Below are 25,042 nucleotides of genomic sequence, written 5' to 3'. Positions count from 1 at the left end.
CTAGAAAGGGTTAATTTGTTTTATTTAGTTTAAAATTGCATGTTTTGATAATAGGCATTTTTAATTACGAATTTTAATAGAAAATACAAAAATATATCATATGCCCATCATCATTTAATCGGATCTCATATTATCTACATTATTGCATATACGTTGGTTTTCATAAAATCAAGAGAAAATATATATATATATATATATATATTGAGTGGAATTGCGTGCTAAATAGAAATCATATTAGGATTAATAATGTGATTTTCTAACTCACATTGTAGATGCTTACATTTTGAGGTAAGTACATTCTCCCTATCTTTCAATTTATTTCATACTTTGATTATTGGGTGGTAATTTGGGTTTGCGCACCCACATGATCACTTCACGTGTTAAGAGATAATAAAATTAATTCAGGTTGCCTACATTCATGAAAAGAAAAAGGTACCGAAAGGGTGTTAAAAGTAATCTGGCGTAATCAAGCCTCCGTACTTATAATCTCTTATTCATATTATGATTCGTAGGAATAATATCTCTCGATACTTTATTTAGATTTCTAATCAACCTATCGTAAACTGATTAATGGTGACTCATAATTGAAATTATTTACATATTAAGAACTTGAATTATAAGTTACAAATTGGTATAAGCTTGGAAGAGTGTCGAGGCTTAATAATCCATTAGCCGAATTCTTAGATGGTGCACCTTGAGATAAGGTCGCGATACCAAGCGTTACAAAATGAATAAATTTAGCTTGACAAGACCCCGTATCAGGTACCCCTTCCCTTTTTCCGTTTCCTTTCTTTCTTTTCTTCTTCTTTCTTTTCCTTTTCTTTCCCTTTGCATCTCTCTCTCCCGCTTTTCCTCTCGGATGTCCACCTTTTTCGTTTCTTTTTTTTTTAACTAAACATCTTTTTGAGTCTAAAGGTCAAAAAGCACAAATATTGCAGCTCAAAATATTCAATAAGTGTCCTTAACTTTCATTTGTGAAATTGACCCCTAAATTATGTACCTTCTTCTTTAAGTTGGACCTTTCCTCAAATTTATGGATGCAATTGGCAAGGGCCACGACCTTGTCTCACGACACACACACTCCCGATTTTGATATTATCTGAGTCAGCTAGGTTTGAATATGGTTTATCGCTTCAAGTGTAGTCCCTACTACTCCTTCGATCTTAAGGTATCATTTTTCACTTTCTCTTTTGTTAGTTTTTTATTACTATAGAAGTTAAAAAAAACAATTTTTTTTCTTTTTCTTAAGTGACCTATATAAGCACTTAACACTCTTGCATTTACTTTTCCCTCCAACTCTCTCTCTCTCTCCTCCTCCTCCTTTTTCGTTTTCTCTCTCTAGTTGCTTCTACAGTGGTTGATCACGAATTTGCAAGTCTCTGCATCCATGGCTATGATGACTCCTCCACCTTGTGATGTAATCAACCCTCTCTCCATCTCCATCTCCCTCTCTCTCTCTCTCTCTCTCTGTGCTAAATATCAGTTACTAATCTACCCGTTGATGGTCGCTGTGGTTTCTACCGCTTCTTTTCACTGTTGCTGGTTCTATGATACTGGTCATTTCGCTCTGTGGCTCGTAGAATTTGAGTTTCTTCTTCTTTTTTTGAAGGGTTTTTCTTCTTTTTTGACGCGGGTGGCCTTCTGAACTGAGCTTCAGTTGCGCGATGTCTTTGGGTTTTGATTAGATTGACCGGGTTTTGGTTGGGAGGAAGCTAACTGCTTTAGATGCTGATTGCGTTACAGCAAGAGGACGAAGATATGCTGGTTCCACATCTACTTCTCAATGTTAATGTGCTATGTGCATGCTTCAACCCCTGATTAGGACCGACAGACTACTATGATGTAGCTTTGCCTGAAAAGGACAATGGCAAGACTGTGATCCGTACCTGGAGGCCTTAACGTCAAGTTTTTCGAATCGTGTTTGACAACGAGTTTCAATTTCAAATGTTCACGTTTGATAAGTTGACGATAAAAAAAATAGCAAATATATATACCCATCTTCCTTTTCTGAAGCGCATCTTTTTAATTGAGTTGAATCGGGCACTTTCAAGCATATTTTGAACACAATTTCGAATACTAAATAGTTATCAAATGCTTGATTTGGTTGTAAAATGAGATAATGAATGGATACAGATGCTACGATGGATACTATCGTTGCTTGCATCATTTCCCATGAACTTATGTTATGCGATATACTTGAAAACATGGAATGTAGGAGACACCTAAATGTAGATTCCTTAATTTGTAGTATGATCACAACTTCATATACTTTCCGCTGGCAAATCTTCATTTTTACCCAAACAATCTAGTTGATACCGCAATCTTGGAGTTATTCCCCTTCATGTTGGGTGAAGACTGCCGAGTAGAACTCATCACTTCTCTGTAGCACATCTTTTGAGACTCCCACTTTCAGGGTTAAATTTGATGATGAACGGGTGACAAAAGAAGATACAAAGAGGGTTTTGGAAGAACAGTATGGGGGAGAGAAGGAGGTGATATATTACACTGATTATCAAATTGTTTCTTTGCCCGACTTGTGATGAACTTATATGTCTCTTATTTATTTTCTTTCAGTGGCCGCAGACCAATCCTGGTTTCAACAACTCTCCCTTCAAATCTATAAAATACTTAAATGCATACTTGCTTGTATGACGTGACAGTGACAAGGACAAAATCATTTGTCACTTTGATGAGAAGGATATTGCAGAACATTTCAGGGTAAAATACTTTCTTGATGAATGCTACTCCTATTCTCCTTTATGTGTCCATGAAGCTGGGAACGTATTGAGTTGGACTTATGTTCTTATTGTCTTTAGATGAGTTTGATGAAGGAACAAGAAGAGAAGGAGGAACAGAGAAAGTACAGAGCACAAGCCTATCTTCATACTATAATAAAGGTGTATACTCAGAAGCAGCATTGGCCTTTTGTTAATATTATATCTAAAGCAACAGCTTATTATGCTAGGTTGCGCGAGAAGAGGATCTTGTTGACCAGATTGGAAAAGATATATACTTTGATCTTGTGGACCATGAAAAAGTCCGAAGTTTTCGCATTCAGAAGCAAATGCCGTTTACTCTTTTCAAGGTATCCTTACACTTTTTTTTGGTAAGGTATCCTTACGCTTTTCATGACTGTAGCTAATGACTAATTCGAGCTTCACCCCAGTATAGTTAGGTCTTTGAGTCTCTTTCTCGTTAGTTTTTTCTGATTCAATAACATTGCCGGTTTCTACAAACCCTTGAATGCATCTATTCTGTTCCAGCTACAATTCTTCTCTAATCTAGCCTTGTTTTTCACACTTTTGTTGTCTTTACTTCTTCGACTACGTCAGTGCTGATTCAGGAATCCATCTTGACTGTCATCTGCTCTTGAAAGAATTTCTGTGTGCGATACTTTCTCTTTTTTTTGTTAATTGTGTACTTGCTTTTCATTGTATTTTTGTACTTCATCTCTTCAATTTACCATAATAAATCTTTGAATAGCTGAAAATCGTTATACTCTGGTAAATAAACCATGCTTCAAAGAGCTTTCAGAATACCTGACTTCTAACTTGGTGTCTTCTGATTTTGGTACTGGGATAGTAGCTATATTATGATATTGCTTTATGCTAATTTAAATATGGCAGTAAAAACAACAAATATTTTTGTTTAGTGCGTCAGCCATGTGAACGTTGCTGTTTCATTCCGATCCTATCTAGTAATATGTATGGTCAGATATGTTGATTTATGCATGTAACTGATTTTCTGGTAACTCGCAGGAGGAAGTTGCCAGAGAGTTCGGTGTACCTGTGCAATGTCAGCGTTTCTGGTTATGGGCAATGAGGAAAAACCATACTTACCGTCCAAATCGGCCTCTAACACCCCAAGAGGAAGCTCAATCAGTAATAACATTTTACTGCTGAATCCCATTCTCCAATTTCCATGGATTAATTTATGTGATTGGGGAGGTTCTTGTATTTCTAAGTATGTCAAAGTTTCTTGATAGAATGCAGAAAAGCCACATACATGTAAAATAAGATCGTTAAGGTCACTTTCCTTAATGGGAGTTATGAGTTCTCTCTAAACTCTCTTTTACAATATCTACTATCTACCATATAAACTTATTCCTCATGGACGTGAGGTGGAGACAGAATCAAATATTACTCCATGGCCTTTGCCTTGTTTGTGTGGAAATTGGTAGGCAGGTCCTGTCATGCACTCAAAGTCTTCAGTAGATATTTTACTTTCTTGACAACAGATTGATTAGGCCGTTAGCGATGGTGGTGTTAGTAAAACTGCTGTCATCTTTGATTTTTGTTTAATAGGCTTAGGCTCATCATAATAATGAGGACGAACTGGAGTATGTAGAATGAGTAATTGCTTCTCATGTATGTTTGATCATCTAATGATTGTGATAACCTGTGACATAGGTTGGACAGTTAAGGGAGATGCCGAACAAGGCTCACAATGCAAAATTAAAGCTGTTCTTGGAAGTTGAGCTTGGGCTGGTAATGATTTATAGTCATTGGCCATGCATATTTGTGTTTGGCAGGCGATTCTGAGGTGGCTTTGGAAGGTACCATATTTTTGTAGCTTTTGCTATGGTCTAAATGACAGTGCATGATATTGCAGGATCAGGTTCCTGTTTCACCACCTGAAAAATCTAAAGAAGATATCTTGCTATTCTTCAAACTTTACAACCCTGAGAAAGGAGAACTGCGGTAGTTTGCATTTCTGTATGTAAAATTTTCCTGTTTTCTTTGCACCTATTTTCTTCATCTTACATGAGAACATGATACCAGATATGTAGGTAGGCTCTTTGTGAAGAGTTACGGTAGACCAATTGAAATTTTGCCAAGATTAAACAAGATGGCAGGCTTCAATCAAGATGAAGAATTAGAACTATTTGAGGTTTGATCTTCCCTTCCCTTAGAGAAAGAGGAAGCCTGCATTTGAACATACTTCCTTGAGGACTAAATACTTCAATTTTATTCAAGTTGGTTCAATATTTGCGGAGAAGTTAAATTTATGTACTGTTTTCGCAAAAATTATAACAAGCAGCGTTTACTCTCCACTTTTAAAATCTAGTTTTTGTGGTAAAAGATAAAAGTCGTCATAGTTTCAACTATAGAAGGTCTGTCGCAATCCTTGGCAAAGCAAATTTAACGCCCTCATTTCATGCTGGTGTTATCCCCAGGAGATAAAGTTTGAGCCTTTTGTCATGTGTGAGCATCTTGACAAGCAGGCATCATTTCGAATGAATCAGGTATAAATTGGCTTATTGCGTCTCATTCAACCTCACTTTTAGCACATTTTCTGAGTACTCTATTTCTCTTCTCAGATTGAAGATGGGGACATCATTTGCTTTCAAAAAGCTCAAATAGACAATGAAAATGAATTTCGTTACCCAAATGTTCCTTCTTTCTTGCAGTATGTGCACAACCGCCAGGTACCGCCAGCCCTCATTTGTTTACTACAATCACTTGAGTTTTTGTGAGTTTCTTCTTTACTTGTGTATCTGGTGTCTGGAGGTGTGTTTCTTAGTCTTCAGCATGCAGTTGAACTCCTCTTTCTTTCCCGTGCTCTTTACTGAACTTTGTTTGGTCATATGACTTGCAGAAACTAATTTATTAAGATTAACACAATAACCTCAGGATTAAGAAACATCTTTCAAAGCATTCTCTCTATGCCACAACTTATAGGGACTAGTTCATTGCTTTGAGGAGTGTGTTAATGGACCTGTCAACTTATAGGAAAGAGCCATACCATCATCCATGAATTCACTTAGCATTAGATGATACTATTTGATATTTGCGAAGGCTATCCGTTGTGGAAAGGCATAAGGATGGGCAAAGGGATTTATGCATTGTTCTTCTAATTTAAAGGAAATATGACGGGTTACAAGAGAAATTCTTTGGAGAATTCTTTAGAGGAAAGGAGTACACGTTGTTCATATACAATTATAAGAGGACGTGCATGACAAAGTTTTGAGTTTAGTAAGGATACATCGATGATAAATCGAGGTTTAGCCTATAGCCTAGGATTGATCGAAGTTTTCAGCTTTAAGCTCTTATCCTTTCACTTTCAAGCTAATTGGGAATATTCAAGATGATACCCTTGGCATATGCATTTTCCTGATGATGTTTGTAGATGAAAGCTGAAATCAACCAGGAGTGAATACAAAGCTCACATTGTAGTGGGAAACGTTGGAACATAAGGATTTGTTTAAGTCAGTCCAAAAGAGTAGTATATGGACTATGGAGTAAAAATTTAATAAAGGCCAGCAGGCCAAATGTCACAATGTAGGATGGAGAAATCATGGAGTTCTTACCCACAAAAAACAAGTGGGATGGAGAAAGTAGAGGAGTGTGTTCTTGGTTTTACGCGACCATTGAATGCCACTTAAGCTTAAGTGAAATTTCTAATAAAGTTGGTAGTCAAATGCTGACACGTGCTCAAAATGAGTATAGCGGATGTAAGAATGCGTTATTGATTGTGTGGGCATTTAAGAAAAGCCATAATAAAGTTGGGGTGAATATGGCTTATTTCTGTACTTAACGCATTTGCTTTAGAAATTCAATGTGGACAAGGTGATACTGCCGTGTAAGCCATTTTATGCCTGGTTAAAATGCTTGTCGGTTGCTTGTCTTTCCATGTTGGGCATCGTGATTTATTGCCCAATTTGCAGAACTGTCATACCCATGAAAAGCCTGTTAAGATATAGAACTAAGAAGAGCCGATGATTTAACGGCACCTTACATATAAGGGACTACTAGATAATAATGAGGTGGAGGTTGAGAACGCTTGTTGCGTCATGAGTGATGTCCCCGGTGACCATTGTAGGCTAAACTATTCTTTTTACGGTGTCGATTGTACATGTAGGCTAAATTATTCTTTAATGCTCTTTTTGCGTTCCTTTCATGACCCGTAAAAAATGGGGGCGTGTGTTTGTTTGGTTGATGTTAAAGAATGATGATGTCTGCAATTTTTTCATTTGAATTTTTGGAACTGTTGTGTGTTCTTCATTGTAAAGACTGATGACAAGTCTTTTTTGTTTCAACTGATTGGATTATGGGGAAGCACGCGATGGAAGGGCAAAGTTTCACTTTATGGAAATACACATGGATGATTACCAACTTCACTAGCTTGACTCAAAGGAAGTACTACTCCGAAGTGTTCACGCTCAGCAACAATGCCTGGTAATCATTGTATTCGATTTTTGGCAAGCGCATTGATCGAAACGTGGCCTGTTCTTGTCTTTTCGTTTCCTTTAGTTGTTGATTTTCCTAAAAATTATCCGTTCTCTTGTATGGTACGGTTGATGTGAGCAGGCGAATACTCATCTTCCCCAAGGGGAACAATACAGAGCATTTGTCGATATACTTGGACGTCGCTGATTCTGAGAGGCTACCATCCGGGTGGAGCAGAAACACCCATTTCAAATTGACTCTGATTGATCAGAACATTTATGGCAATTCTAGGATTAGGGGTATGTTGATTGCGGCTCCAATTATGTCTGGTTTTTTCTGTCTGCTGTTGGAATCTAATTTTGAGATATGATATTTTGGGGGAATGAGAAACCTTATTTAATATCTGCTACTGAAGTCTTCTTTCATGTCTTGTTAGAATTTAGGCACATATATGTCCTCGCAATTGATGGTATTCGTATTAATGAAGTTTGCACTAAAAAATATGGTGCAATGGCAAATTTGAATCATAACCTGAGAAATCTTGCTTATGGTAATATCTTACAAAATTGTGATTCATGTGAAATACATCCACCATCATTCATCTTACGTGAAGTATTCCATTGTATTTGTGGTGTACATTGGCAAAGACCATTAAGCCTCTTTCAGAAAGAGTACTGAAGGATTTTTTGACTTCTCTTGTTGTACTAAGTATGACTTTAGGGAATCAAAGTGAGAGAAATACTCAATAGGCCATAGCACATTTGTCTATGGAGATGCCCACTTTATAGATGAGATTAAGTCTCTTCTGTGTATACAATTTGTGCTGATTCCAATGGCACGTCCACTTGTATGCACTTCAAAGCATCTGAGGTGACTATGAATAGTTGGCTCCGAAAGTTCAGATGGAATGCGTGAACATCTAGACAATTTAGAACTATTGGAAGGAGTGAAGATTCACCATGTCAATACTGTTTGTGGGACAAATTGCAGGTTTTTAGGTACTATATTAAATGAACATAGAAGGGTTTTCGTAATTTGGATTTTTTCCATTTCAGCTAAACCAGACCGAGTTTCTGATGAAGCAAACTGAGAGAGCATGTTTAGGCCTTGTTGTTGCAATGCTTTCTTGAAGCATGCTTTAACTTCGTTCTTGTGGTTCTGGAGTCCCATGTTTCTGATCCCAAACATAGTTATCTTTACATTCATTGAACCTAATATAGTGATCTTTAACCTGTTACCCTTTTTTACTGAAGTCCCATCTGAACAAAATGCAGAGACAGAACATAATTTCACTGCAAGAGAGAGTCTCGGGGGCTTCACATCCTTCATTCTATTGAGCGAAGTCCGTGACAGCTGTAATGGGTATTTAGTGAACGACACTTTGATGGTTGTAGCTGAGATTTTGGCCCCCCAACTCCCAGCTGAAAATACTTGGTTGGCTGAACCTCCTGCAAATATTCCTCAGGCGACACCAACAGATACATTCAATGCATATTTCTCAAATCTTGAGGAAATTATTAACGTTGCTGAGAGTTCTCCAGCTAGAGGAGGGTCGAAAGCGAGCAATCAAAAAGGTGCTCTTTCTACTTCTGAGGCTCCCACCTTGGAAGAAGTACAGAAGGCTAAGCTGTCTTTGAAGGAGTGCCTTTCCGATATCTTCAAGCAAAATATAAAAGACAGATTGGCTGAAGCAGTGTCGACGCTAAGCATAGCCAAAAGCGGGTTATCACGGCACCAGCAAAAGTCAGTCAAGGCCTTTTGGGCCAACTTTGACGAGTTCACGTCTGACTTTTTGACCTTCGAGCGGGACAATGTCGAATTCGAGTTGCAGAAGTTGCTGAAGGATCAAATGTGTGCGACAATGAAGAAGAATCATGAGACTCATATCTTGTATAAGCAGTTGTTGGGTGACCTGACGGAAGAGGAGGAAGAGCTCAACATAAAACTTGAGGAAGTGAAGTCCAGAAGAGAAAAGCTCATTTCGGACTGGGAGATTTTGATGGTCGAGTCGGAAGAAGCGAAGTCTGGGTACAAGGATCAAGAGCAAAAAGTAGCGGAGGCCGAGGAGAAGAAGAAAATAGCCGAGGAAAGAATGTCTAGATCAACCACTGCTTGGTCAAATCTGAAGACGCAGTTTGGTTGAAACCTTTTGGCTTGGATAAGAACCGGCTATGAAGACACTGTCCAAATGGATTGCTCATGTGAATAGAACTGTCTGTGTGAAATCTCTTGCTATTTAGTGGTTTTTCTTTTTTGTTGGTCGGAACTGTTAAGTGGTTTGAGTGGTGAAATCCTGTGCCATTGAGAAACAGTCACCTTCTGATGATTTTTTGTAGGAGTCACCACATCTGCTGTGCTTTTATACGCTTCGAATTTCCCATCCTGTGGTTTTCTTTCGGTTATTTCATCAGAGGTTTGTAAGCCTATTGATGCTTCTGTGGTTTTCTCTCTGAAGTTGAGACCGACGATCTTCTTTTATCCATGTACATGTACTGCAGAAAGATTTCGATACTCTCCTACCACGAGCATTTCACACTCATGTCCTTATGCAAGTCACTGATATCACTTTCATTCAGAGAATAATGTTCCGTTTGGGCAAAACGAGAACAATTTTCGGTGATGGCAATTCTGTAACGTTGTCAACAAAATTGAAGTCTTGTTAGTATTGCGTAACTGCCGCTTAGTAGGCGACGTGTTCGATAGATATGTCGAGTATTATATTAACAGTGTTGGCAACTTACGAACATTGCATGAAATGATAAGTGATTATTTTTGTAGAAATTTATCTCTCCAAACAAAATTTTAGCCGTGAAACTAAGATCTTACTACTATAGGTTGCTTATAAATAGAGTAACAAATGTACTTCAAGTAGAATGGAATTCATCTATTTTCTGTAAAAATTCACCGTTGAAAACAAAAACTTACCAGTGTAATTAGTAAGTTACATTAGAATTATTGACTTCCCAATAGAAGTTCATTTACAAGTTAGTAAGTTACCCACAACGTAAGGAATTTGTTATTTCAAAATAACATCGAACCCAAGTAACTTCAAACGAAGTAAAATGCCTGCTTTTCTATAGTAAGTTAAAAACAATCTGATGAATTTACCAACACCAAATCCCACAATAAAATACCAAACAATTTGAAAAAAAAAATCATTGGAAATAGAAACTTACCATTGAACTTAGAAAGGTACTAGACAAATTAGTAACTCACTATCTTAGTGTAGGTTCGTTTTTTGGGCAGCATGTTACTAACCAAGTAAGGAAATTACCAAAGTTTAAGTTCTAAGTCAATAGTAAATTATCAAGTTGTTTAGCATTTGCCATTGATAATATCTTCACTTGGTTAATTGGTTGCTACATTGCTCCTCCAAATGCTAGCATGTATCCGTAGGTCACTAATTCCACTAGTAAGTTTCTAGTTCCTGATATGTTATCGAGTTGTCTAGAAATTTGACATTACCGATAAGATCTTACCACTAAAGTCGGTAGCTTACATATTTACTAAATCTTAGCAGTGCAATAAGTTTACCCGGAGTGGTCCTTGCCGGCAAGCGGCTAGGTCATGGTCGACCTTGCTGGAAACTAGCGAGGGCCACGACTTCGCCTAGTTCAGGCGCCACGCACACGCGCGAGATCACGATTTCCTTATTCAACAGAAAGGTTGGGGTTTATATCTATGTCAGCTGGGACCTCAACGGTGCACCGGCGACGACGGAGGTGGAGGCGCTTCTAACAGAGCTACTCTCCCTCGAACCCAAAAGCTCGATTTTCTTCTTCCTTCTTTCCCTTTTTAAGATTTCTAATTTTTTTCCTTAAAACTTTAAGAATTATATGCTTTTCAAAATGTCTCTAATCGCCGTGTAAGGTAACACGCAAGCATTTTCAAAGATGCTTTGGTGCTTTCATTAAGAAAAAGCAAAGAAAAGAAAAAGGAAGGCGGAAACGTCAGATCAAGAAAGCACCAGGGGATTCCTGCTGCTTTTCACCCAGCCGGAGGAGAGAGCCACCGCGCAATTACAATCTTACCCTTCGCCTTCCCGCAAAACCCCCCCCCGGGAACTCCCGAGCCACGCGGTTCTCTTCGCGCGACGCTCCCTTTCTCCTTTCCCCTTCCGTCGTCCTTTCCATCTTCTCTCCCTGCGGTCGCTTCCTCTCCGCTTGGTCTATCACGATCCATGGATGTAATCGCCGCCTCCGTCTCTTTCTTTTCCGCTACCGTCGCTGGTTCTCCGGCGCTGGCCCATCCGTAGAATCTCGAGTTCCTCCTTCGTCAAGGATTCACGGGTCGTTTTCTTTTTGCTCCGCGTTGTTTGCAGTACGAGGACGAAGAGATGATGCTGGTCCCGCGTCCCGATTCGGTCGCCGAGGGCGGCGCTCGGCCGATGGAAGGTAAAGCGTTTCTGCCGCTTCGCTTCTCGTAGCGTTTTTCTGGGTTTCCCTTGTGGGCGCTGCTGCGGTTGGCGGTAGGGGGAGGGGGAATTTCGCGCGCGGATGCTGCTAGTCTAGTTGAGTAATGCGGGTGGGTTTGATTGGTTTTTTCCCGGAGTGTTTTAGGCGCGGCGCGAGCGGATGCCACCGGCGGCGCGGCGGCGGCGGAGGATCAGCCAACCGGAGGACCCTCCTCCTTCGATGAAGCTCAAGTGGAGAATCGACAACTTCGCTGGGTTGAAGGTGGGGAAGCATTATTCTGAGGTTTTTGTTGTGGGCCGCTCCAAATGGTAATTTGGCTCTGCTTATTGAAATTGTCCCGGTGCCCCCCGTGATTTTATGATTTTGAGATGATACTTTAGGGCTCCCGTTAGTTTTTTCTTTTCGCGAAAAAAATAACTTCTAGGAAAATATTTTCCGAATTTCGGCGCTTGGTTAATGGGAAATAAACTAATCAAGAAAAATATTTTTCGCTAATGGATAAAACACGGGAAAACATTTTCCATCCTCTTTCTTGACCAAACATTTTTTTCACCAAACACCTTTTCCTCTTATTTTTATTTTTTCTTTTTAAAATTTCCTTTTCTTTTTAAAAAAGAATGTTTTTAATTTTTTTTTTCGTTTTTTTTATTATATTTTTTCTTTTCTTCTTCATTGGCCAGCGACCGGCCAAAGGCGAGCTCGAGCCTCACCAGAGGCCAGCGAGGCCCAAGCTTGCCAGTCTGGAGGATCGAGCCTCGCCGGCCGTTACCATGGCCGGCGACCGGCCCATGAATAAGGAAAAAGAAAAAAAAGGAAAAGAAAAAGAAAAAGAAGAAAAGAAAAGAAAAAATAATAATACAAAATTCGATTTTTTAATAAAAGAAAAGAAAAGAATAAAAAAATATTATTAAAAGGAGTGTACGGAAGAAAATCATCCATACCAAATAGCAAGTTTCAGCCGAATACCGGAAAATATTGTCATTTTCCTTCTTGGAAAACATTTTCTAGAAATGTTATATTTTCCGCGAAACAAATAGAGCCTTAGTGGTCGATGGTATTTTGTACTAACTAGATTGCTCTCCACAGGCGGATACTTATTTTCCCAAAAGGAAACAATGTGGACCACTTATCAATATATTTAAATGTAGCAGATTCAGCAATACTGCCGTACGGATGGAGCCGATACGCCCAGTTTAGTTTGGCTGTGGTGAATCAGATCAATAACAAGTTTACAATGAGAAAGGGTACGTAACTGTCATATAGAATCATATGGTTTACCCAGCAATTACTGGTATATGAGCAAGTGGCTCTTTAATTACTTATGCTTTCTAATTTGATGATATAGTTATGTCATTACTTATGTCTTTGGCTTGTGGTTTAGTATTGGTTGGCAGAAGAATAAATAGGTAACCTGCTAGTATGTTTTGTTGCCTTATCAAAACTTTAATTCGTGGTTAGAGCAGCAGAATAAAATTCACAAATCTGGTAGTGCTCAACTTGTTTAGTCTATACCTGATCTCCCTTAGTAGGAGGAATATTAAAGTCTAACTCTCCTTACAATAAAAGGAAATCCTGCGCGGGGGGGTCGTGGAGGGAAGAGATATGAAAGAAATCCACAGATATCAGCAAGGTGGATTAAATACTCTAGAAGCAGAAGTTGCAAGTTTTTGGGCTTGGAGGGGAAGTACAAAGTTCTGTAACAAAATGGCCCTTGCTCATTGATATGAGTGAAATCCACAGAGATCAACAAGGTGGAAAAAAAAAAATACTCCAAAGGCAGAAGTTGCAAGTTTTTGGGCTTGGAGGGGAAGTACAAAGTGTCAATAATGGCGCGTGCTCATAAAAGGGCAAACCAATTGTCCTCGTCAACAGTTAACAGTTTTTTCGTAAGAAAATGGGTAGAATAAAATCAGGCAATAGAAAATTACTAATGGACCCTTTGTCATGAAAGATGGGCTTGAAGACTGAAGTTGAAAGCCATGCAGTTCAGGATGGCAGAATAGTCGTGGGGGCCTTTGTGGAAGAAAAAGTATCTAGAGTCGGTTTGTAGACTGCATTGAACCGGGATGAACTTATGTCGCGTTTTGTTGCAGCGGTAGTTTGCTTCAATTGTCGTATCGCTTGTAGAGAAAATGTTCAATACAATTAAGTGGCTTCTTAGTTACTTTGCTTCAATAAGCTATTTGTTGTATTTCAATTTTTTTTTTGGTCAAGTATTTCACTTGTTGACTGGCCACTTTCTTTCTTTGGCTTGTGATCCTGCATATCTTGGCTGAAGATATAGTTATCCTCCAATCATGGCTTTCGTTTCAATGGTGTTTGTTGAAAACCAGAACCGGATTTTTTAGTTAGCAGCAGAAGTTCGGTTATTTTTCCAGATTTTCAGGATTTTGTTTGTTAGCTTTAAGGAATTTGTTTCCTAAGTTTTAGGGTGCTGTTAATATTTTTTTGTTTCAACCAGCAGATACTAACCAGATTTATGGCTAGTATATCTGGCTTTTTGCTTCGGTAGTTAGCACAAAATAATTAGCTGGACGAGCAGCTATAAAAGGCCAGAGGCCTCATGTAATTAAGATGTCCTTCTGGAGAATAAAAACTTAGAACAATTTCTCCTAAATTTCTACATGGTATCAGAGCTCGATCTGGACCATTCTTTTTTACCATATCTCTGAGTGTTTCCACCGTGACAAAATACCCTAGAGCCACAATGGCAAGTGAGGTTGAGAGTGAAACCTCATGCCCTAAAGCTCAGAACTCTCCTTTGATTACCCAACCTATCAATGTATCCGAAGGGGGAACTTTTCTCATCACCGGTCATAAACTTACCGGTCACAACTTCAATCAATGGTCCCATTCTGTCATGATTTTCGTTTGTGGAAAAGTTAAAGAAGATTACCTAACTGGAGCTGCCGTACAACCTGAGGAGACGAGCCCAAAGGTGGAAAATAACATGGTGATGTCCTGGCTGCTAAATTCAATGACGAATGAAACATGGGAGAATTTCATGTACTACCAGACAGCGAAGGAGATTTGGGATGCTGTTCATGAAACTTATTCCAACAAAGATAACACCTCAGCTATCTTCGAGATCAAGGGCATTCTTCATGATCTAAGGCAAGGGGAATCTTCGGTCACTGATTATTTTAACCAACTCATGCGTCATTGGCAGCAACTTGACATGCTGGAAGATATGATGTCGAGTTGTCCTGAAGATAGCAAGCGGTACAAGCAGATTCAAGATCGAGAACGCATCTATAAATTTCTGTTAGGCTTGAATCAAGAGCTTGATGAGGTACGTGGACGAGTTCTGAGCATAAAGCCCCTACCTAATGTACGAGAAGTTTTTGTGGAGGTCAGGAGAGAAGAGACTCGGCGAAAGGTGATGCTTGGTTGTTCAAAAAACCAGACCAATCCAGAAAATTCTGCCTTAATAGCCCGAGGATCTCAACCATCCTACAGTCGAGGCACTCAGTCAAACAACAACAACCAGCGAAAGGGTGGTCGTCCGTGGTGTGATCATTGCAAACGGACAGGTCACACAAAAGACACATGCTGGAAACTTCATGGTCGGCCAGATGATTGGAAGCCATCAGCCTCACGTCCTACTCAAGATCGGGAGAGCAGAAGCAACATAGTCCAAACCGAAACAAATGCTTTTGAGATATCATAGTGTTCAACGAGTACAATCCATGTCAAAACGGCACTAGCGTTCGAATTGCTGATGGTTCTTGCTCAAAGGTGGCTGGTGTTGGATTAGTGGTTATTTCAAAAGATATAACACTGAATTCAGTATTATTTATTCCCAAACTCAGCTATAATCTTCTCTCCATCAGCAAGTTAACCAAAGATATAGGCTGCATTACTAAATTTTTTCCACACGTGAATTTCAGGTTTTGAACTCGGGGATGACGATTGGCAGTGCTGAGATGGATGCGGGCCTCTACCTTCTGCGAGTTAATGCCTCAGAATGGAAAAACAAGAAGATGTCATGTGTAGCATCTCGTGCTAAGGAAGAGAGTGAAGTAAGATTGTGGCACTATAGGTTAGGTCATCCAAATTTCTCGTACTTAAAAAGGTTGCTACCTTCTTTGTTCAATAAAGATTCAATAAAATTTCAATGTGAGGTGTGTCAATTATCCAAACATACTCGCAGTTCATACCCTTTGCAACCTTATAAGTCTTCTCATCCATTTCACATGATTCATCGCGATATTTGGGGACCTTCTCGTGTCAATAATATTACTAGTTCTAGGTGGTTTGTTACCTTCATTGATGATCACACAAGACTCACTTGGCTTTTTCTGATGAAAGAAAAATCAGATATTGGCCGAATTTTTCAAACCTTCAACCAAATGATCCAAACCCAATTCAGCACAAAAATCCAAGTTTTCAAAACGGATAATGGGAGAGAATACTTTCACTCACAGCTCGGGTCATGTCTAAATAGCCATGGTATCATACATATTAGCTCGTGTAGAAACTCCACAGCAAAATGGAGTGGCGGAGAGAAAAAATAGGCATCTTTTGGAAGTCGCTTGTTCTCTTATGATAGCCACCCATGTTCCTCAACATTTTTGGGGAGTAGCAGTGTTAACAGCCACATATCTCATCAATCGTATGCCTTCCCGTATTCTAGATTTCTGAACACCATTTCAGAGGCTACTTCATACCTACCCACATATTCATTTTGCCTCACATATCCTACTCAAAGTATTTGGCTGCACAGCATTTGTTCATATAAATCAGCAACATCGCAGCAAGCTAGATCCTAAGTCCCTCAAATGTGTGTTTCTAGGATACGCTCCAAATCAAAGTGGATATAAGTGTTATTGCCCACAAACAAAGCGTTTTTATACCACCATGAATGTTACTTTCTTTGAGCACCAGCCCTTTCACTCCAAAAATATCATTCAGGGGGAGAGTTGCGAGGAATATTATTTTTGGGACACTTCTCGGTCACTCGGGTCACAACAAACAAATTCTCCTTGTCTTCTGTGTCTACCCATTCCATCATCCGAAAGTCTTTCGTGTCTACCCATTCAAGATGCTACACAAGACAAAAATAAAGAGGTAATTGTCTACTCTAGGCGGAAGACTCAAAAGGAGTTGGAGGACCGTACTACATCAAGGCCGGCTCAAGAGACAGATCCGAGTTCAAGACCCACAGTCGATGAAGGTAATACTCCTGCAAACTCAGAAAATTCTGCCGTACTTGATGATCTTAATCAGCCTATTGCTCTTAGGAAGGGGAAGAGACAGTGCACTCAACATCCCATCAACAACTTTGTGTCTTACGAAAAGTTGTCTCCGAAATACAAGGCATTTGTTTCAACGTTGAGCGACATTCAAATTCCCAAGAATATCCAGGAGGCACTTGCTCAATCTGAGTGGAAAAGAGCGGTTCTTGAGGAAATTCATGTACTTGAGAAGAATAAGACTTGGGAATATACAGAATTGCCAGCTGGGAAGAAATTGGTGGGATGTAAGTGGGTCTTTACAGTTAAGCACAACGCCGATGGTAGTGTTGATCGTTTCAAGGCAAGACCGGTCGCTAAGGGATTCACACAATCATATGGAATAGACTGCGAAGAAACCTTCGCTCCGGTGGCCAAACTAAACTCCATTCGAGTGATGCTCTCTTTTGCAGCTAACTTGGACCGGCCCCTACAGCAATTAGATATAAAGAATGCCTTCTTAAACGGGGAATTGGAGGAAGAAGTATTTATGGAGGTCTCACCTGGAATTGACACTAAAGAGAGCTTCAATAAGGTGTGCAAACTCAAGAAATCCCTATACGGCCTAAAGCAATCACCTTGTGCTTGGTTCAAGAGGTTAACAAGGGTCGTTAAGAAGTTGAATTTCACTCAATGTCAAACAGATCATATAATGTTTGTCAAGAAGTCAGCTGAAGGTAGAAGAGCAATAATGATCGTATACGTTGATGATATAATCCTAACTGGTGACAATCTGGAGGAGATTGGAAAATTGAAGAATATCTTAGCACAAGAATTCGAGGTTAAAGACCTAGGTCAACTCAAATACTTCCTAGGTATGGAGGTAGCTCGGTCACGGAAAGGGATTGCAATTTCCCAACGCAAGTATACTCTTGATCTCTTGAAGGAAACCGGTATGCTTGGGTGTAAACCAGCTGACACCCCCATGGATTCTACCTATAAAACCGAGATGGAAGAAGGACCATTAACGGACAAAGGGAGGTATCAAAGATTAGTTGGCAAACTAATCTATCTCTCACATACTCGGCCAGACATTGGTTTTGCAGTAAGTATTGTTAGTAGATACATGAACCAACCAACAGAGAAGCACCTGCAGGCAGTTTTTCGAATCTTACAGTACCTGAAGAGAAGTCCTGGAAGAGGGCTTTACTTTAAGAAAACAAAGGAGAGAAACATAGAGATTTTCACGGATGCAGATTGGACTGGATCTCTCACGGACCGAAGGTCGACAATAGGGTATTGTACCTTATTGTGGGGCAACATGGTTACTTGGAGAAGCAAGAAGCAACCCGTTGTTGCTAGGAGCAGCGCTAAAGCGGAGTTTAGAACAATGTGTCAAGGAATATGTGAAGGCTTGTGGCTGAGAAGAGTCTTAAATGAACTAGGATTCACTAATACCAATACCATGTTATTATTATGTGACAACAAAACTGCTATTGAGATTGCCAAGAACTCGGTTCATCATGATAGAACATGTTAGCAGAATAATAATTTATTTTATTGATCAGAAAGTACGGTATATATACACATCAAAATCCCAAAGACCATTATAACCTTTTTTTTACCCTTTAACACTCCCCCTCAAGCTGGAGCATGGATATCAAGCATGCCCAGCTTGTTACAGATATACTCAATCCTACTTACTCAATCCTACTTCCCCCTAGAGATTTGGTGAAAATATCAGCTAGTTGTTCACCGGTCCTAACATGACTAGTAGAAATAACTCTAGTTTGAAGTTTCTCACGGACAAAGTGGCAATCAACTTCGATATGCTTGGTACGCTCATGGAAAACTGGATTTGAGGTAATATGGACAGCTGCTCGATTATCACGCCACAACTCCATTGGCGCAGGGTTTTCGAATCCAAGTTCAACTAATAATTGACGCATCCAAACTAGCTCACAGGTAGCTTGAGCCATAGCTCTGTATTCTAATTCTGCATTTGATCTAGCCACAACACTTTGCTTCTTACTCTTCCAAGATACTAGGTTTCCTCTTACAAAGGTACAATACCCCGACGTAGACCTCCTATCTATAGGAGATCCTGCCCAATCAGCATTTGAGAAGGCTTCCACCTTTCTGTGACCATGATCCTGATAAATGAGACCACGACCGGGAACTTTCTTCAAGTATCTCAAAATTTTGATTACAGCAGCCCAATGTGAGGTACGGGGAGAAGACATAAACTGACTCACAACACTCACCGGAAAAGAAACATCAGGTCGAGTGATAGTTAGATAATTTAGCTTTAAAACAAGTCTTCGATACCTCTCCGGATCATCCAACAGCTCACCATCCTTTGCCGTCAATTTAGAGCCCACTTCCATTGGTGTATCCAGTGGTTTAGCACCTAGCATACCTGTCTCTGTAAGCAAATCCAGAACATATTTTCGTTGTGAGATATAAATACCTTTCTTCGCCCGTGCTACTTCGATACCCAGAAAATATCTAAGAAGACCCAAATTCTTTGTATGAAACTGCTGTTGCAAATACCTTTTCAACTCTTTAATCCCTGTAGAATCATTTCCAGTTATGACAATATCATCCACATAAACTACAAGGAATATCCGACCAGCTCTAGAAACTCGATAAAACATAGAATAATCTCCAGTACATCTACACAACCCAAACTGGAGTACCGCCTCAGTAAACTTCCTAAACCAGGCTCTGGGAGACTGTTTCAAGCGATATAAAGATTTGTTTAAGCGACAAACATGACCAGACTCCCACTGAGCAACAAACCCTGGTGGTTGCTCTATATGCACCTCTTCCTGTAAATCTCCATGAAAAAAGGCATTCTTTACATCGAGCTGAAACAGAGGCCAACAAGCAGAAGCGGCCAAAGAAAACAAAAGACGAACAGAGGTCATCTTAGCCACCGGAGAAAAAGTATCACCATAATCAACCCCATAAACCTATGCATACCCTTTAGCAACCAGTCTAGCTTTGAGACGAGCAAGAGAACCATCAGGGTTAACCTTAACAGTATATACCCACTTATATCCAATGGCTGTTTTCCCTGCAGGCAAAGGAACAAGATCCCAAGTCTGATTTTGGTCCAGTGCTTGTAATTCCTCTTCCATAACTGCCCTCCAGCCTGGACTAGATAATGCTTCAGCAACAGTTTTAGGAATAGGATGATTATCAATGGTCATTAGACTAGCTCGACAAGAGGTAGATAAACTAGAATATGAGACAAACTGGGCAATAGGGTGTTTGGTACAACTACGAACTCCTTTGCGATGAGCAATAGGAATATCGAGATCAGTATGTGACCGACTTACCTCAGGTTGAGAAGACGAAGTAGATGAGATAGGCTGAGGTACATCTGCAGGGGGCTCCACATGCTGACGAGGATGTCTACTATAAACATACTGGACAGGTGGAGGAATAACTGGAAAGTCCGAAGTGGGTGTTGATTCCATAATAACATATGTTAAGGAATCATCATCCACTGAGGAGTCTCCATCGAATTATCAAAATAGACAGTAGACTCGAAAAAGGAAACATCTACAGTGGTGAAGTACTTACGCAAAGAAGGACAATAACAACGGTAACCTTTCTGTGTACGAGAATACCCAACAAAAATGCATTTAAGAGATCGATGATCAAGTTTGGAAAGTCCTGGACGATGGTCACGAATATAACAAACACAACCAAATATACGAGGTGGCAAATGAAACAAAGGGTCAGAAGGAAAAAGAAGAGAGTGAGGAGTGGCACCCTTAAGAACAGAGGACGGCATGCGATTGATAAGATAACATGCTGTCATAACAGCATCAGCCCAAAAGGATTTATCTACCTTCATTTCAAACATCAAACGAGTAATTTCTAACAAGTGACGGTTCTTCCTTTCGGCTACACCGTTTTGTTGTGGTGTATCCGAACAAGAAGATTGATGAAGAATGCCCCGTTGGGACATGAATTCAGAGAATGTTCTAGAAAAATACTCCTTGGCATTATCACTTCGAAGAATGCAGACAGAAGTAGAAAATTGAGTATGTACTTCATTAACAAACGCACAAAAAATAGAGAATAATTCAGAACGACTTTTCATTAGATATAGCCAAGTGGCTCTTGAATAGTCATCTACAAAAGTCACGAAGTACTTGAAACCCAACTTTGAAGCAGTAGGACATGGACCCCAAACATCAGAATGAACTAAAGAAAACGGCCGAGAAGCTTGTTTATTGACTCTTGGACTGTAACTAATACGATGCAATTTTCCAAACTGACACGACTAACACTCAAAACTAGATAAAGAATGAAACCGAGAATCAAGTTTCTTCAAACTTGCTAAAGAGGGATGTCCCAAGCGACAGTGAACTTGATGTGGAGAAACTGCTGAACAAGCGACACTGGTAGCATTATCAAACACATATAGTCCCTCTGACATATGTCCTTTACCAATCGTCTTCTTCGTCTTCAAATCCTGAAAAACACAGGAAACAGGATAGAAGGTTATAGAACAGTTATATTCTTTGGTAAGATGACCAACATACATAAGGTTAAATGGAAAATTTGGGAGGTACATGACAGAGGATAAAGATATGAAGGATGTCAGTGGAACTGTGCCTATCCCTTTTACTGTGGACAGAGAGCCATCAGCTAATGTAACACTAGATGAAGACTCGTGAAAGACAGAAAAGATACCTGAAGATCCAGTCATATGATCGGTAGCACCTAAATCAATGACCCAGGGGCGAGAGGTAGATGAAAGACATGCTGTTGCATTATCTATCTGAGCAAAAGTAGCTGTGGAAGAGGAAACTGGCTGAGAAATCTGGAATTGATTGTACCTGGCAAGTTCCTCTTCTGACATTCTAATCAGTGTTTCTCCTTCAGAAGACTGCGAAGAAACACCCAACTCTACTGCATTGGCTACATTAGCGACAGCCGAATAAGAGGGTTTTCCATGAAGCTTATAGCAAAAACGCTGAATATGTCCAGGCATACCACAATAATGACATGTTCGTGCAAGTCCGGTATTACTCCCTTTGTCACTAGAGATGCTACCGTATGACTGTGATTGGCCTCTATTGAACCCACGGCCACTACCACCACTATTAAAGCCACGGCCACTACGACCACCACCACGACCTTGACCACCACCTCGATTTCCTTGGACTGCCAAGGCAGAACTATCACCTGTGGGGGATATATCCTTAGATGACTCACGTGAAACCCTTAAGACCCGAGAAAAGGTCTCCGTTAGTGAAGGCACAGTATTTCCTCCAAGAATTTGTGAACGAACTGCATCGAACTCTGGTCCAAGTGCTCCCAAAAATCCCATAACAGCCAATTGTTCTCGTTGCTCCTGCATTGTCTTAACATCAGAGGTAATTGGCAAAAGATGATTAAACTCCTCATACATTTGTTTAAAATCAGCAAAAAATTGAGTAAGAGACCGATTCTTTCTGTCAGCTCTAAAGAAATCTTGGGAGACTTCATAGATCCTTGAGAGATTATTTTCCCCAGAATAAAGGACATTCAAGTAATCCCACAAATCCTTAACAGTAGTGGCATGTGTAACTAAGGCAGCCACATGAGATTCCATAGAATTCCACATTTGTCCAAGAATTCTGGCATCCATGGTATCCCATTTAGTATCAGCAGCAGTTCGTGCACCTGTCAAATGGTGATTTTGCTCTCTTCCGGTCAATACTATCACCACAATTCTCTTCCAATGCTGAAAGTTGGTGACCCCAGCTAATTTTTCCTCAGTCAAACGATTAGAAGATGTAGATACGACTTCAGTCAATACTCCTTTGTTCTTATTTGCCATAATCAAACACTCACACTAAACCAGGAACAAAGCTCCACAACCTATCACAACACTGATCACCAACCAAATCAAAAAACGTTCAACCTCACGTAAATCAGAAAACCAACACCAGTCGAATCAAACCATACACTTCAAAATGATCGACCAAATCCGAACCAATCAACACATCAGTTCGGCACATCAGTAGTTATACGCAACAGTACTCAGCCCCCCCTCTCTCAATCTACATGTATAGCACCACACGTAATCAGCCAATTAGCCAAACCAACATCACATCCAATCATCCAAACCAACATACACAGCAATAATCTCCCTTCCCTCAAGCATATCAGCAACCAAGTCAAACTTTAGAACACATTCACCTCTTTTTTTTTTTTTTTTTTCGATTCCACTTCAATCAGAAGCCATCAGAAGGGGTTGCTCCTCATCTAGTGATGTCAGAAGACGTCGAAGTGGGTCGCCTGGCCTGGAAACGTTCGATCGACGCCTGGAGGACTTAAATCGGCGCCGGAAATGGGGTCGTCGGGCCTGGACGACCTCAGATCTGGCTCATCGGAGCTTCGGTGGGACGCCGGGATGAGGTCGCCGGCCTTGTATGAGGTCGCCGGTCTTGGGTTCTACGGTGGATGAGGTCGCCGGCCTTGTATTCTACGGTGGTCGGTGGTGAACGACGGTAATTTTAGGGTTCAGGCTCTAATACCATGTTAGCGGAATAATAATTTATTTTATTGATCAAAAAGTACGGTATATATACACACATCAAAATCCCAAAGACCATTATACCCTTTTTTTTACCCTTTAACAGAACAAAACATGTGGAGATTGATCGACATTTCATCAAAGAAAAACTCGATGAAGGAATATTGAAGCTCTTGTATGTTCCAACCAATCATCAAACAGCGGATATATTGACTAAGGTTTTATCCAGAAATAGTTTCGAGACTCTAAGGTGCAAGCTGGGTATGCTAGACATTCATAACCCAGCTTGAGGGGGAGTGTTGAAAATCAGAACCAGATTTTTTAGTTAGCAGCAGAAGTTCGGTTAGTTTTCCAGATTTTTAGGATTTTGTTTGTTAGCTTTTAGGAATTTGTTTCCTAAGTTTTAGGGTGTTGTTAATATTTTTTTGTTTCAACCAGCAGATACTAACTAGATTTATGGCTAGTATATCTGGCTTTTTGCTTCGGTAGTTAGCACAAAATAATTAACTGGACGAGCAGCTATAAAAGGCCAGAGGCCTCATGTAATTAAGATGTCCTTCTGGAGAATAAAACTTAGAACAATTTCTCCTAAATTTCTACAGTGTTAATACCGAGAGCAACAAAATGAAAATGTATATATGTGGGTATCATTTGCCTTGTTCGGTCTACAAAAATTGATATTGAAGTGAGGAGAATATTTCTCATCTCATCTTCACCACCCGTCCCTCAACCAACCACCAGTGTGGGCATCATTTCCATTGCTTGAGAAGAATGGGAGGGGATGTAGTTCGATTATTCTCTCGATTTTCCTTAAGATTGTCTGTCTTTACCTGGGATGGGTATTTCTTGTTTGCCTTGATTTGTAGCATTTCCTTGGTCGGATTGTGAAAAGACCATCATGGAACTAGTGTGCATGATTGAATTGTAGGGCTTTCCCTAGCTATGTATCTCTTCTTTCTTGGAGATCTGCTTTCTTTCACCTGGAAAAATTAGTCATTTTGTTGAAGGCAGGCGGGCCAATATAGCTACTGCTGCATATGTAATTGTTCTGTGGCTTATATCAGGCCTGTGCTTTCTTACTTGTTCAGCTTATAAGAGGTGACCAGTCCTACAGTATCCCCCTTAGCTTTATGCTGTGCTTGTGATTATGATGTAGCATCTCCATTATGGGAATGAGATGAGTGCTATTAGGCTGCCAAGTTGTTACTTAGGGGCCATCTGCTTACTTGGTTGTACCTAGGTTACATAAGCTTCTCCAAGGTTGAAAGTTCGCCAGTATATTCCACGCCTTCAATTAGTTTGGCTCACTGCATCTAGTTATCTTGATTTAGAGATTACTCATTCTCACTCTCATTTTACTTAAGTTATTCTTATTGTCTTCGAAATAACGTATGGAAATTCTCCAGATACGCAACATCAGTTCAATGTGAGAGAGCGTGACTGGGGTTTTACATCCTTCATGCCTCTTGGTGAGCTATATGATCCTGGTAGAGGATATATGGTAAATGATACAGTTGTCGTGGAAGCTGAGGTTGCTGTGTGCAAGGTTCTGGAGTACTGGTCATGCGACTCAAGAAAGGAGACTGGTTATGTTGGACTTAAGAACCAAGGAGCCACCGGTTATATGAACTCTTTGTTGCAGACTTTGTACCATATACCATACTTTAGAATGGTCAGAACTCTTCCATTACTCCTTTGAATTTGAGTGATAACATGGTAATTTGGTAATGCATCTTGATT

At 40.0% G+C, this 25,042-nt stretch overlaps 1 protein-coding gene and 1 pseudogene across 1 annotated transcript; both read left to right on the top strand.

Moving 5' to 3' along the window:
* Window positions 1-1,261: 1,261 nt before the first annotated feature.
* LOC130134613 (ubiquitin C-terminal hydrolase 13-like) lies at window positions 1,262-9,678 on the top strand. The gene is made up of 14 exons (XM_056315669.1): window positions 1,262-1,417; window positions 2,414-2,492; window positions 2,575-2,718; window positions 2,817-2,897; window positions 2,966-3,085; window positions 3,759-3,881; window positions 4,410-4,487; window positions 4,612-4,700; window positions 4,782-4,890; window positions 5,177-5,245; window positions 5,321-5,428; window positions 7,060-7,178; window positions 7,311-7,468; window positions 8,444-9,678. Exons 4-14 carry the CDS (start codon window positions 2,817-2,819, stop codon window positions 9,310-9,312), a joined length of 1,923 nt encoding a protein of 640 aa, XP_056171644.1. The 5' UTR covers window positions 1,262-1,417; window positions 2,414-2,492; window positions 2,575-2,718; the 3' UTR covers window positions 9,313-9,678.
* Window positions 9,679-11,263: 1,585 nt separating this feature from the next.
* LOC115678551 (ubiquitin C-terminal hydrolase 12-like) overlaps window positions 11,264-25,042 on the top strand; it is a 47,729-nt pseudogene continuing 33,950 nt past the window's right edge.

This window comes from Syzygium oleosum, unplaced genomic scaffold (genome assembly GCF_021117445.2).
Source record: "Syzygium oleosum isolate NSW1041296 unplaced genomic scaffold, Sole_v2.1 Sole_v2.10, whole genome shotgun sequence".
In the NCBI taxonomy this organism is placed as follows: domain Eukaryota; kingdom Viridiplantae; phylum Streptophyta; class Magnoliopsida; order Myrtales; family Myrtaceae; genus Syzygium; species Syzygium oleosum.
Note: the sequence above shows the minus strand (reverse complement) of the source record. Positions and strands in the feature narration are given on the sequence as shown.